Source organism: Neltuma alba, unplaced genomic scaffold (assembly GCF_004799145.2).
Source record: "Neltuma alba isolate B1F8T4 unplaced genomic scaffold, ASM479914v2 tig00011274_pilon, whole genome shotgun sequence".
Lineage (NCBI taxonomy): Eukaryota > Viridiplantae > Streptophyta > Magnoliopsida > Fabales > Fabaceae > Neltuma > Neltuma alba.
This window is the reverse complement of record NW_021635984.1, coordinates 297,775-312,078: the sequence shown is the minus strand read 5'-3', so window position 1 is coordinate 312,078 and position 14,304 is coordinate 297,775. Positions and strand designations below refer to the sequence as shown.

At 30.7% G+C, this 14,304-nt stretch overlaps 1 protein-coding gene across 1 annotated transcript; it reads left to right on the top strand.

Annotated features, from left to right (window-relative positions):
* Positions 1–1,108: 1,108 nt before the first annotated feature.
* LOC114763294 (patatin-like protein 4) lies at positions 1,109–5,183 on the top strand. Its single transcript, XM_028952918.1, has 7 exons — positions 1,109–1,309; positions 1,936–2,123; positions 2,228–2,384; positions 3,065–3,211; positions 4,402–4,713; positions 4,830–5,005; positions 5,105–5,183. The coding sequence occupies exons 1-7, from the start codon at positions 1,109–1,111 to the stop codon at positions 5,181–5,183; spliced, it is 1,260 nt and encodes a 419-aa protein (XP_028808751.1).
* The last annotated feature ends 9,121 nt before the right edge of the window (positions 5,184–14,304 follow it).

The window sequence follows — 14,304 nt, the reverse complement described above, 5'->3', positions numbered from 1 at the left end:
GTAAAATTGGTTTTTTATATGATCTTGTAGGATATGTGGTCAGTAATATGTTATTTTCTGTCATCGGAAAAATAAATAATTGATAGCATAGGTAATCTAGACAAACTCGAAAGGCTAAGGAGGTCATTTATACATGGGCTAAAATTCAAGGTATTTTAGTATAATTTAATTATTATCATTAATGAGTGATTTTTTTTTACTAAAATACAATAATTTAAAACAACCTGTACTTAAAGGTCATAGCTAGACAATATAATAAAAATCAATTTTCTTTATTTGATAGTCGAAACAGGTAAATTTTAAGATGGTTACTCTGTTCGGCGAATATATGTTTGTTTTATTTAATGTAACTAAAAAAATAATGATTCCCTGACAACTTCGATATAAATTATGAAGCCACACAACTCCCGAGACCAAGAAGCGTCCAAACGACGCCGCATAAAGGTGCAGTGTCAGTGTGTGGCATTCAGGACGCGACAGGGTTCACATGGCGGAAGATCAGCACAAGCATCTGTATTTTCTGGATGCTGAGAAATTTGGATATTTTTGCCCATTTCGCTACTTTTTATAAAAAAAATTCAAAAATTATAATTAATTGAAGTAATTAATCACAATAATGATAACATTAAGTCATTACATAGAGAGACACACACACAGAGAGAGAGAGAGAGAGAGCTCCCAACAAAAATGTTTTATGAAAAGAAATAGAAGGAAATCCTATAAGTTTTAGTTAGAATTGCTTTTAAGCAAGCAATCTTTTTGATATTTATATATTATTCTGGCCTTTCGAATTTCTTGTTTTTCCAACTGATCAACTTTCAACGTATTTTTCAAAACAATTGTCAATTCCAATGGAATTTTTAAAGGAATTTCAATATAGCTTTTTGGATTTCCACGTGATATTCCAACTTTTGTATACACATCGGGGTGTGTTTGTTTTTAATAAAAAAAAAATCATTGAAGGAACAAAATCCTTAAAAAAAAAAATTGACATGCATGTTATATAGGAGGCCAGCTGAGTTGTCATTATCCTCATTCTTCTCATATTTTTTCCTGGAATGATCTACAAATAGCCTCCACATCCTTAAAGCTTACTAGTGGGGCAGTAATGGCGGCTCGCTTGTTATTGGGTGTTCTTTGTCTCCTTCTTTATCTTCCTCCAAACTTAGTATCAGTCGCCGGTAATAAGATTCCGAAGCTTCCACCACCGTCGCATGGGAAAATTGTTACCATTCTCAGTATTGATGGAGGTGGTCTCAGAGGCCTCATCCCTGCCGTCATTCTCCGACGCCTTGAAGCTCATCTTCAGGTTCCCACCCTCATTTCAGCTTTTTTTTTTTGAGTTCATTTTTTTCATATACAGAAATTACTGGCTTCGGTCCTATGTAAAAGTTGCAACTTTTGGAATAGAGTTGGTCCTCTTTTTTAATTTAAAAGACAGAAACTAACGTCTTCTCAAGGTTTTCTCTTGTCATCCTCGGCTTCTTTAGATTATAGGCAGGATTGAACTAAGACCTTCTACCTTTAGAGAAGCTTTCATATCAATTTGGCTACAAAGTTATCGGCAGTGCTAAATATATATATATATATATATATATGTATGTATGTGATTCACTGTATATCCACATTGGTTATATGTTACTAAATTAATTAATTATTTTATTCTTTCTGTTTTAATTTGATAGACTTTCTCTTTTTTTTCTCACTCGGTTTTTCTTTTTTCTGTCTCTTTCTTACATAATCTCTCTCATCGTGTTTTCTCATTTATTAATACATTTCTTATACATTAATTTTCTTTAACTAATTTTAAGCAATTTGTTTATCTACATAGTTCAATTATTGTATTTTATATATGGCACACGGATGAGTAATTAAACCCATCAAAATGAGTTCAACCTGACGAGTTAGCTCATTAATTTAATGAGTTGGTTTCAGGAAATAGGCAAGAACGAGGAATTAAGGATCGCAGACTTTTTTGATGTAATCGCTGGAACCAGCACCGGAGGACTAATTGCTGAAATGCTGACAGCTCCAGACTCAAACCAGCGACCTTTGTTCGATGCTTCTCAAATTGTTCAGTTCTACAAAGATGAAGCTGCCAACATTTTCCCCCCACTTACACCGTACGATTATACACACACACACACACACATACGCAAATTCATGATTCATAAAGCCACATATTTTTAAGACTAATAGACTAACATTTGAGGTTTTATTTATGTAGCCCAAATCTGTTGAAGCCCAAGTACAGTAACGCTTACTTGCGTTATGTTACGCAAAAGATGTTGAATCAAACAAGACTGAATGATACTTTGACGAATGTTGTGATTACAGCTTTCGACATGAAGCAACTTTCACCTACGCTATTCTCAAATTATAAGGTACCATGTTTGTTCGTCGTTTCCTTGATGTTGTTGTCTTGCCTTTTGTATTTCATCGTGTGTCAAATTTTCGGTGTTATTTTTCTAGGAAGATTGCGTATCAACTTTTAAAGTTTGAGCCTTTTGGATTTTATGATACGTGTAATAGTAAAATCCAGCTTTATGGGACTATGATTAACTCTGTAAAATTTTAATTAGATACATTAATCATTGAGGAATGAAATTGTATCCCATTGTCTGAGTCCTGGGAAGTGGGAACTCCTTTTGGTACAGCTCCAAGTGTTTTCAGCCCAAATAGTTCCGATTCGTTGCTTTCCCATTCTTATCTCTCATCCTCCTTCCAAAATAACAAAAAGGACCTAAGGTTACATTGTGTTAGGAAGAACTTCATAATGATCATGCAACCTCCTATTCATACATAGGAGGGGCGGGGGGCCCTTATGCCAGTAGGTTACAAGCAACGAGTGGCAAAAACATATAGCTTAGTTATGAATTCTTATGAAGATAAGGGCAATTTTGTCAACTCACACATCTTAATTCCAGGCAAAGATCATGGTTCTTTAATTTAATGAAAATTCTATAATTGGAGGTTTGTAAGTTGAATCAATGGCTTAACAAGATCTTTAATTCTAATTTTGCCCAACTTTTAATCTTACACAATCAACTTGGTTTATATGCAGTTGGACGAAGTGCCGCAATTGAATGCTTTGCTCTCAGATATTGCTGTAGCCACTTCAGCTGCACCAACGTATCTCCCTCCATACCTCTTTGAGAATGCTGGCCAACAGTTTCATATGATCGATGGTGGAGTCATCGCAATTAATCCGGTAATGCCCCCCCAAAAGAATATTTATAATAATGCTAACAATTTTTTGGTAAATAAAAGATTTACATTGTTTAAACCTTGATGTTTGCCTCATTTTCATCTTTGTCGGCATAATGCCAATATTTAAGCGTATAAAATTGTTAGGGTCAATGATTTCGACTCTAACCAGAGATCGATGCATTCTCTTGGTCAACAAAAGCAATTATTTCCCATGCATGGGGGGAACAAAACAAATTAATAATAGAGCAAAGTAGAGGCTCGAATAATTTATTTTTTATCTGTTAAAGTTATTTTTGTGACAAATACTATGAGTATTTATTATTCACAATATTCTGCAGTATGAATCATGAAACGAGATAGAAAAACCTTCTATAAGATGACTTGTAATAGTTAACAGAGTGCTTTGAGTCTCATATTGGGATCTTTTGCAAGTTTAGTATGATTTATGAGTTTAAGGAGTTTTTCATCCTAATAGGCTAATATTTTAGCTTTGGCTCTTCTTTTGCAACCTGTGTTCATAACATAGGGGTAAGAATATGTGTATATATATGCACATGCACACACACAAATGGCCAAATTACGTAGGTCAAAAGATTTGTTAAAATTAACTAAAGACAATTAATATGTAAAAAGTATATTTTATTTTCCAAAAATTTCCTTACTTATTTTGGGGGGGGGTGGAGTGAGTGACAAAGAGAATGAGCAAAGTAAAATACTAGTGAAAAGATGTATGTAATTAATGTGAACATATATAACAAGTAATTATTGGGAGCAAAAATGAAAAAAAAAAAAGAATCGGTTAAAATTTCAAACATTTATTATGTGTATACTCCATTGTTTTTTTCTAAGGTAGAAAGAGAAGATTTTTTATAGTCTTATATGTAAGTTACATCATTAAAATTTTCATATAAATGTATGATTTTACCGGTTATTTGTTATTGTGTAGACTTTATTCTTATGAGATATAATGTAAATTAAATCAGGATAAAATAAAAAAATTATTTAATTTTAAAATAAAATTAATGAGATTTCAAATTTTCAATGGTCTTAGTGAAACGAGTTGGTAATAACTTATAATTATGGCAAGAGAAGTGTTATAAATAGATTCACATGTACCCAAAAGCTTTATCGGAGTGTATATTTACATATATAATTGATCTTCTTGGACGCTTATTATATATATGCTCGTAGGGTGTGGTTGCTTTAAGTGAAGTGACGATAAAGAAGAGGAAAAATCCAGAGATGTTCCCCATGATGAAGAACCCAAATGATTACACAAAATTCCTGTTGCTTTCATTGGGCTGTGGAGAAGCTGCCGTGAAGAATGAGTACAGTGCCGAATTTGCAGAATCATGGGGAGCTATGAAATATATTTTCAATCTGAAGACTTCTGCCAGTCCCTTAATAGATTTTATGTTTGATGGAAACATGGACATGTCTGAGTATCACCTCGCTTCTCTTTTCCAAGGCCTCAACGAGGAGGACAATTACCTTCGAATTCAGGTATTATTAATTAAATGAGATTATCAATTAATCTTAAAAATTAGTTTGTAACGGTGGTGATGATTAATTAGTTATTACAAGTATATATTTATATTAATGATTCCATCATTTTGCAGGATCATTCATTAACACAAGAGATGGCTCAAATGGACAACTCTAAACTAGAGAATTTGCTGAATCTTGAAAACTTCGCAGAGAATCTGTTAAGGAATGTGACTAAGAGATGGAACGTCAACACTTTCAGGCTTGAGGAAGTTCCCAACAAGGTTACAAATGAAGTGAATCTCAAAAGGTATCTACACACACACACACACCCCACAAGTACAAGTAAATATCCATGTTGGATAATTGAATATATCATAGGTTTATGATGTGGGAATTACACATGTAGGGTGGCAAAGATTCTGTACGAAGAGAGAAAGAGGCGTTTGCATAAGATGACGAACCGGAAGATTCAATCAAGAGTTTGAATATTGAAGAGATCGATCAAGAGGCGTTTGCATAATGTGGCCTTTGAAGAATCCAGTTATGCTCTAGATGCTTCCAGGTTCGTTTCATAACATAGGTTAATTTGTTCATGCTTTGATGATCTATGACGCGTTTTAATTAGATGAAGTTAAAGAGAGGCTTACATTTTGTGGTGTAATTAAGCTCATAGATTAACAATCTGTGATCCGTTTTGTGTATTAGCACAGAATAATGTCGCAGCCTTGCTGGAAACAATATATGGCTGAATAAAAATTAAACGTTATCTTCTTTTTTTGTTTTAATGGCAATAAAATTTTAGAAAGGGGGTTGAACTCACCCACAATCCAAGGGCAGGGAAACTAGCCCTTGATGCCCACCACCAGGTGCTGTGCCACTCCTGGCCAATCAATTTAATGTGGCTTCAAATATATCTCCCCAAGCGCCGCCGTGACAGTCTCAAGAAACAAACCTCTTTCTTTTTGGTGAGAATGTCCAATCCTTTGATCGTTGAAACCATGCTACGACTGGTAAGGTTCTCTTCTTCAATACACGAATCTTTCCATTTTTGAAGGAAAAAAAAGAAGCTTATTTTGAACCTTAAGTTATTTTAATTAATGCGGCCTCTGACATATCTCTCATCTCGGTATTTTTATAATGGGTATACAGGATATCAGAGCGACGAGAACACGATATTTATGATTATGATGAAATTTGGACCATCTAGAATTTTAAATTAAAATTTTTAATTTATAACTTTTTAATAATAAATTCATTTTTTAAAAGTGTCAGTTTTAAAATTATTTTTATTTTCAATTCTCTATCCATTAAAATATAAAATTGTTTAAAATACAAAAAATTTAAATTGAATCTGGATCATTTAAAATCAATTTGAATGGTTTAAACTAATTAAGAGGAGTACTCCATGCTATATGGAAATCAAGAGTTCATCATTTCTCTGAAGACATGATAATATCTCAGTCTTAATCTCTCATAACTATGCCTCTAATCGATCTCTTTAGCCATATGTAGAAAGCTAATCGTGGTCTCCATTACAGAATTCATTCTTTGTCACCTGAAAATGGTCCCAAATTAAGTTAATTATGGCAACTTGCAATTAGAAGCATTTCCCTCAAGATGGATGGAATGGGAATTAAAGTGCCCTCCTTATCATTGATAATTCAAAAAACAAAATTTTTCTTTCTAAGATAATTTATAACTCCCTCTCGTCTTTTATGTAAGGTCATATTAACGACTTTCCTGACATTAAGAAAAATTAATTAGCTAAAGTTAGTTAAATGTTGAAAAATTTAAATTACCTTTTGATTGATATAGCTCATTAATTAATGAGAAAGGACGAAAAAGCCATTATAAAGGGACAAGAGCATATTTATAGATTTGTTACAAATGTTTTATTGAATTTCATGAAGGGCCTTATATTAAAAATAATAAGCATAATGTTATAAATAGTATCGGAGAGCCTATTAATCATTTGAAAGAATAGGAATGTACCCGTGACTCTCTTTCTATCGGCGACATTCACGAGACCTTATCCACTACACGGCATCCAATTTTATTAAAAGCTTACCACTTCGTGCATAGATTTCATTTAAGCTTATAATTAATATATACATACATAAAAACTTACAACTTGATGTTTAGTTAAAAAAAGAGTGAGCTATGTTCTCTTCCTATTTTTTTTTCTTTTTTTTAATATAATAAGTTAGAGTATCTTTAAGTCATTTGTGGTCTAAGAAGCCCTCCCAACAATTATACTTTTCAGAATTTGAATTTGTGTTTTCTTCTTTACCATGGTGAGACCACTTACTATCTCAACCAATAGTTTGTTGATGTTTTTTCTTTTCTTTACTTCAGGCAAAAAAAAAAAAAATCAAATATTACTGCTTTGACCTGTTCAAACTTTCAGATCATTCTTTTTTAATTTTTTATTTTCCAATTTATCTGTCATAAGCACAAAATTCCACGCTTTCTGCCGGCTTTTTTTTTTTTTCCAAACCTAATTTGGGTATCTAAAATCCTTCTCATAAGAGTTCATCAGCAGGGTCCCTTTTGTAAAAGCAATTCAAACTTGTTTTTTTTTTTCAAATGGACTTTTTTTATTGGTTTTTGCCTTTTCAAATGAACTTTTAAAAACTATCCAAACGATAATTTGTCAAAAAGTACATCTGAAAAGGACTTTTGATGGCCAAAGTGTCATGGATCCAGACCTCAGATGAAAAAGATACAGATAAATAAGATGAAGGACAAAGATGAAATATATCTTCGCATATAAAAAAAATAAGTTCAAGACAAAAAGAAGTCAGCATAAAGATAACCAAAAAGACTCAATAAATTAGAGATAAATTAATCAATGTAACCTTTTGTTTCTTCACTTTTAATTTTAAATTTTTTCAGGAATATTCTTAACAATGGTCATAGTATAAACTAAAATATGATTATTTTTAAACGAAACAGAGGAGAGTACTGAAGAGGTCTCTCGAGACAAAACAGAAAGGATGCACAAATTTCTTTATTAGTCTATTAATAAATAAGCTTTCATATCCATGTGGGACTGCCGAGGAAATAATAATCTATGGATGGAAAATTTGAGGACTTCAGAGCAAATAATATTTGTGGGTGTGTGTGTGTGTGATTATTGTCGGTAATTAACTCATAGTTGAGATATCGTTCACGATATAGTCACATGCATTTGTGAGATTAGCTTTAATTATATACACTCACAGTATAATATGATATAAAGTCATTTTTGCAAATATTGATCCAAATAAGCTCTAATCAAGTCTAAAAAAGATTTTAAAAAATTATATAAACTGAATATCATTGCCCTTTGCCCCAAATCAAGACTGCCATTTTCAGCATGGGGGCCATGAAATCACCAGGACTGGATGGCCTGAATGCGCTGTTTTTCCAACACCAGTGGCAAGCAGTCGGAGAGTCTGCGGCTTATACATTACACAAAACACTTATTACCGACAAGATTAGTAATAAACGTTAATTTCTGATGGATTGCTAACAAAAATTTCATTGCTAAATTTAATGACAAATTAGCAATTGAATAAAATTATGTCACTAAATTTTATCACTAATCCATTAAAAAATCTATCAGAAAATATTTAGCGATGGAATTAGCCATGAAGTTTTTTCTGTCAGAAATTTCTGTCACTAATTTCATCACCAATTTTAATTATAAAATTTTAGCGACAGAAAAAATTTCATCGCTGAATTGTTTGTCAATGAAATTTTTGTCACTAATTCCATCGCTAAGTCTATTCCATCATAATTCCATCACTAATTTTAAATTTCATTATTTTAGATTATAACCTTATAACAATTTACTCCTCCGGTCCTAATAAGACCCCTTTTTTAGTATAATTTACACTACAAAATGGGTCTTATATTTAGGACCAGAGGGAGTATATAATAGCATAATTAATATTATAATGACTTAAATATATTTTTTATTGTAGAATAAATTGATATATTTGTGGAGTTGGTGTTAATAAAGATATTATCATCATTTATCTCATCATTAGATACATACTTAGAATAAAAGCACAATTTCTTAGAAAACTTGTTTATATTTCATTAAAATTAATTCCTCTTGATTATTAATAATAATTAAACAAATATGATATTAATAACATAACTATCTTAGAATTTAGTAGAAACACTCCCGTTAGGCTCAATTTCGATTGAGGATTGTAGAAAGGAAGATATCATTACCAAATTCAACCATTTGGACCCTTATCAGAAGCCAATTTGGTTTTATCCTTTTTTTATGCCAATAGAACAAAAATCTTGTCACTTTCTCATAATTCAGTAGAAACACTCTTGTTAGTCGCGATTTGGCATGTTGGTCTTCAACGCAAATACAAATTGCATGTAGAAAAGATTGTTAAAAAATAAATTATATAGGATACATATATAAGTAAGAGAATGTTGCTTGTCATATTCTATTCAAATCATTCAATTTTTTTTATAGAATAATTTATAAGATTTTATTATAGTAGCTATTTTTTGAATAACAAGATTTTTTTTACTAATTATAAATGGTTTTCATCAAATATATAAAACACATATAGATAATACATATATAATTAAATTATATATCTTATCAATGTTAATTTAAAAATTTAAATTTAAAAAATATATTTATAAAAAAATAATTTATGATTTAAAATTTAAAATTAGTGTCATTGGAAATTAATATTATATCAAAAAATTTTAAAAATAAAATATTATAAAATAAATAGTAAAACAAAATTATCATTTAATTTATTTTTATTTTTTAATAATACATGTGTCTATATAATTGTTTGTGTAAAAGAATATTATACATATATATATAATTTTGTGTACTAAGTAAATAGGTTCATTGCAGTTTAATTGGTAAAGCCTCGGGCGTGCACAAATGAAGTCTTGGTTCGAGCTGTGATGAAGTCACTTTAAGGAGGAATTATGTGGTGACGACACATGTCAGTTTCTTGCTTGCCACCTCACATGTCACCTTGTATTGACACGTGTCGCTACCACATAATTCCTCTTTAAAGTGACTTCTCCACAGCTCGAACCAAGGATCTCATCTATACACGTGCAGGGCTTTAACAATTGAGCTACAATGAACATACAAACTTATTATGCAAAATTAAATATATATATATAATATTCATTTACACAAATAATTATATACACATATATATTATTAAAAACTAAAATTAAACTATATGATAATTTTAATCATAACTATTTTTATGACAAAATAATTTTTAAATATTTATTTTATAATTTTTATTTTTAAAAAAATATTTTTAATATAATATTAATTTTCAATCACACTAATTTTGAATTTTGAATTGTAAATTATTTTTTCATAAATATATCTTTTAAATTTAATTTTTCTAATTAAAATTGATAAGATATATAATTTAGTTATATATTTATTATATTACATTATATTATATTATCAATATTTTTTTATATATTTGATGAAAATTATTTATAATTGGTAAAAAAATCTTGTTATTAAAAAAATAGCTACTATAATAAAATCTAATAAATTATTCTATATATAAAAAAGTAAATGATTTGAATAGATTATAATAAACAACATTCTCCTACTTATATATGTATCCTACATGATTTATTTTCTTAAAATCCTTTCTATATACCATTTGTTTTTGCGACAAAGATCAAAATCAATTTATATTATGAGTACTAATTATATCATGATTAAATTTTATTATTTAATTATTGAAATTCAAAATTTACTTTAACATTAGTTTGGCTTATAATCATATATTGAGGTGTTAATATAACTTTATTTTTTATTTTAAATTTCTATTATATATTACTTCTTTCAACATATTGTACATATAATAAATTTATTTCTTTCTTAGATCAATTTGTATAAGAAAGTTATTAATATTCTTATCATATTTCTTTAATTATTATTAATAATCAAGAGGAATTTATTTTAATAAAATACAAAAAATTTGTCTAAAAAATTATCTTCCCATTCTCAGTATGTATCTAATGATAAGATAAATAATGATGATATCTTTATTAACACTAATTCGACAAATATGTCAATTTATTTTATGATTGAAAATTGACAAACTCAATTATTTTTATATATTTTGATATCTTTCATACGGGTTTTGTCAACTTAATTAGTTCTTTTGGCCTTAATTGATTGTTAATTGATTTAATATGTTTTATTTTGAATTATTATTTTATATGGGCAAAATTGTCATATTTTGGTTTAATTATGATTAATTGATTTTTAAGGACAATTAATACTACCTTGTTCTTGAATTTTGTTTGTAGGTTTTTGAAAGATTTAAAAATAAAAATAAAAATAAAAAAAAAGAAAAAAAGAAAAAATATAATTAAAAAATAAATTAAAAAATATAATAATAAAAAGAGGGAGCAAAACGTTGTGTTTTGCTCTCCCTAACCTAATACACTAAAATCAGAATCATCATCATATTCGTTCAGCGAGAGAGGACGAGGACGGCGCTGGATAGAAACACACGAACAACTAGAGTGACGGCGAGCACAAACAGAAGAGAGCACAGGAGTGGAGACGTGAACAGAGCTTGACGGTGAGCTCCTCTGTTTTGCTGCCTCTGCTCGTGTCTCCATTGCCACCATAAACTGTATCTTCTTCCTCTCCACGTTGCATGACAGAACCAGTGACGACGTGACAAAACGAAGGACCAGATAATAGTGAGCTTCCATGGCAAAATCACACCACCAGATTCCATCTTCATTGTTCTTCATGGCTGGACCCAATTGGAATTTTGGTGGAGCTGTAGTGATGGTTAGGAGCAGCTAAATCCTTTCAACTCTCTAGAGCAATGGTTATGGCCTGAACTTAGAGTTTCAAAGGGGAGTTTCAGCTCTTCCAATCTTTACTTCTTTCATTGTAATTGTGATTTCTAGGTCTTAGAATGAATTTTACAATATTTGAATGTGCTGTGATAATTTATATTTGTATTGAGATTGGTTGCAACTGCTGGAATTTTTTATTAGCATTTGATATTATGCTGTAATTAGCTTTAATTTCTTTACATTGTACTAGGTCAGACTATGTTTTGAAATTATCGTGAATATTTAGTGATAATTCAAGGTGGCTTGGTTATTGGACTAAAAATGTTAATTGTTTTTCTTTGATTCTCTTTGGCTAATTGTACTGAAACAGTTTAATTGTGAGTAATTAATATGCAAAGTGGCTTGGTGTTGATTATTCTAATTAAACTGAGTCTAAGGGGTGGCCCTTAGAGTTTTTTGAATTTAGCTAACTCCCAAATTAATTGAAGTAATGATAGCCTTAATCATTGTGCTAGAGGATTGCTTTTCTATTTGCTGTCACTTGTTAATTCTCTTTACTTATTTCATTCATATCTATTTTATAAACTAAAAATCTAAAAATTATTTACTTATTTTGCACTCTTTTAAATTTCGCTAACTAGTTAGTTAAAAAGAAAATAAATCCCTTTCCAAGTCAATTCTTTATTTTTGATACTTCGTTTGCTTAGGATTTCAAATAAAGGCTCCTCAAAGTGAAACGACCCGAGTTTTGCACTATATCGCATTGTTTGGATTTATTTTTGATCGGGAACTTCAAGACGAACGACAAAGACTCTCATTAAAAATATATTTAAATCATTATATTCTTAATTATGTTATTATATAAATTATTATAAGATTATAGTCTAAAACAATAAAATTTAAATCTAGCGACAGAATAGACGTAATGACAGAAGTAATGGCAGAAATTTCATTGACAAACAATTCAGCTAGACCAAATTAGCAATGGAATTTTTCTGTCACTAAAATTTTCTAATTAAAATTAGCAACAAAAATTTCTAATAAAAAAAAATTCTTTCACTAATTCCATCACTAAATATTTACTGACAAATTTTTTCACAAATTAGCGACGAAATTTTTGTGAATAATTCGTCAAAAATTACTAACAGAATAATTTATTTATCACTAATTATGTCTATAATAAGCTGTTTTTTTTATAGTATGCCTTGAGGAACTTTAGTTTCCTCTCAACATCAAAAGCGGGATCGGGGCTTGCATCTCCTCTCCCTCAATGCAAATTATTTAGGAGGGAAGCAAGCTGAGCATTTTAATCCGTTGTGGGGACTAAGACAAGGGAACTCTCTTTCTCCCTACCTCTTATTTATTTGTATTGAGAAGCCAGCCCACCTAATTCAGGAGGAGATTGTGAAGGGAAATTGGAAGCCTATCAAGCCCTATAAGAATGGCCTTCCCAGTTCCCACTTATTTTTCACTAACAAATTGTTGACTTTTGTAGAAGCAAGTCTTCAATAGGCGCAGATCGTCAAAGAATGCCTACACAAGTTCTATCAAGCCTCAGGGCAGAAAGTGAGCCATGTAAAGACAAAAGTGTTCCTCTCTAAGAATGTGAGTGATAACGTCTTGAAATTCTTATCAATTAAGCTTGTTTTAATACTCTTTTATGGTTTTTGGAAGCTAAATGTGCAGGCTTACTCCCTTAAAGATGAAAAATATGATTTGAAAATGTGAAGCTTGATATGTGCTAACATTTGGGGATTATTTATGCAATACTTCTAAAATTCTTATTGTAGGAAGTAGCGAGAGCTAGATGATGAATGATAAGAAGAAATATTTAACCTATTTTGGTTGATTAGAAGAAGATTATGGGAGCAAAGCGAGCAAGGAACGAAGAACTAAGTGAAGAAGGCTAAGATTGCATAATCTGCTACGGCCCCTAAAGCAATCCGTCATGACCTCTAAAACAAAAAAGAAAGGAGACGTGTTTCATACAAGGCGCCATAGCGCCTAGCTAAATCTGCTGTGACACTTGTTCCTTTACAAAGAGCTTCCCTCTCTGTTCAATCCGCAAAGGCAAATGAGCCTATTTGCCGCACCATCTATCCCTGCGCAGCTATGCATTTTGCATTGTAACTAAAAATTTAGGGCATATAAAAGGAGGAACTCGGGATTTCTTGGTAGACTTCAACTTGAGAACCTGCTTAGAGGAGTTCTCTACTAGGGTTTGGAGGTTTTGAAGCTTGGGAGCTTTGGGCTTGAAATTTGAAAGAGGTTTGGAGCTTCATTCCTTATTTTCCTTTTTTTTTTGTTCTCCTTTATTTCTGTAATGGCTGTGAAATACCTTTGTATTGTGGCTCTTTGCTAAATACGTGTAGCTAGAGTAGTCATTCTAGGATTATTTTGATCTATTGTATGGATTAATACTTGTTTTAATGATAATGTTATGTTGTTTTTACCTTGACCTTAGTGCTTTCTTGTGATTGGTCACTACTTGGAGTGATTTATTTGATTGGTTGGAGCTTGAGAAAATTAAGCTAGTCCTTGAATTTGTGTAAAAGCATGCAAGATTGAAAGTTTATCTATTAAATGGATGGTTTGTTGATAGAATAGAAATATATTATTGACCTAACATTGTTCAAACAAGGTTTTGGTTTTCAAAGTGCAATCTTTTTAACAAAAACAAGCACTACAAAAAATTTGACTTTCAGTGGTGAAAGTTGCCGCTGAAAGTCCAAAAGTCACAGTTGAAAAGTTTTAGCGGCGACATTTTGTCAC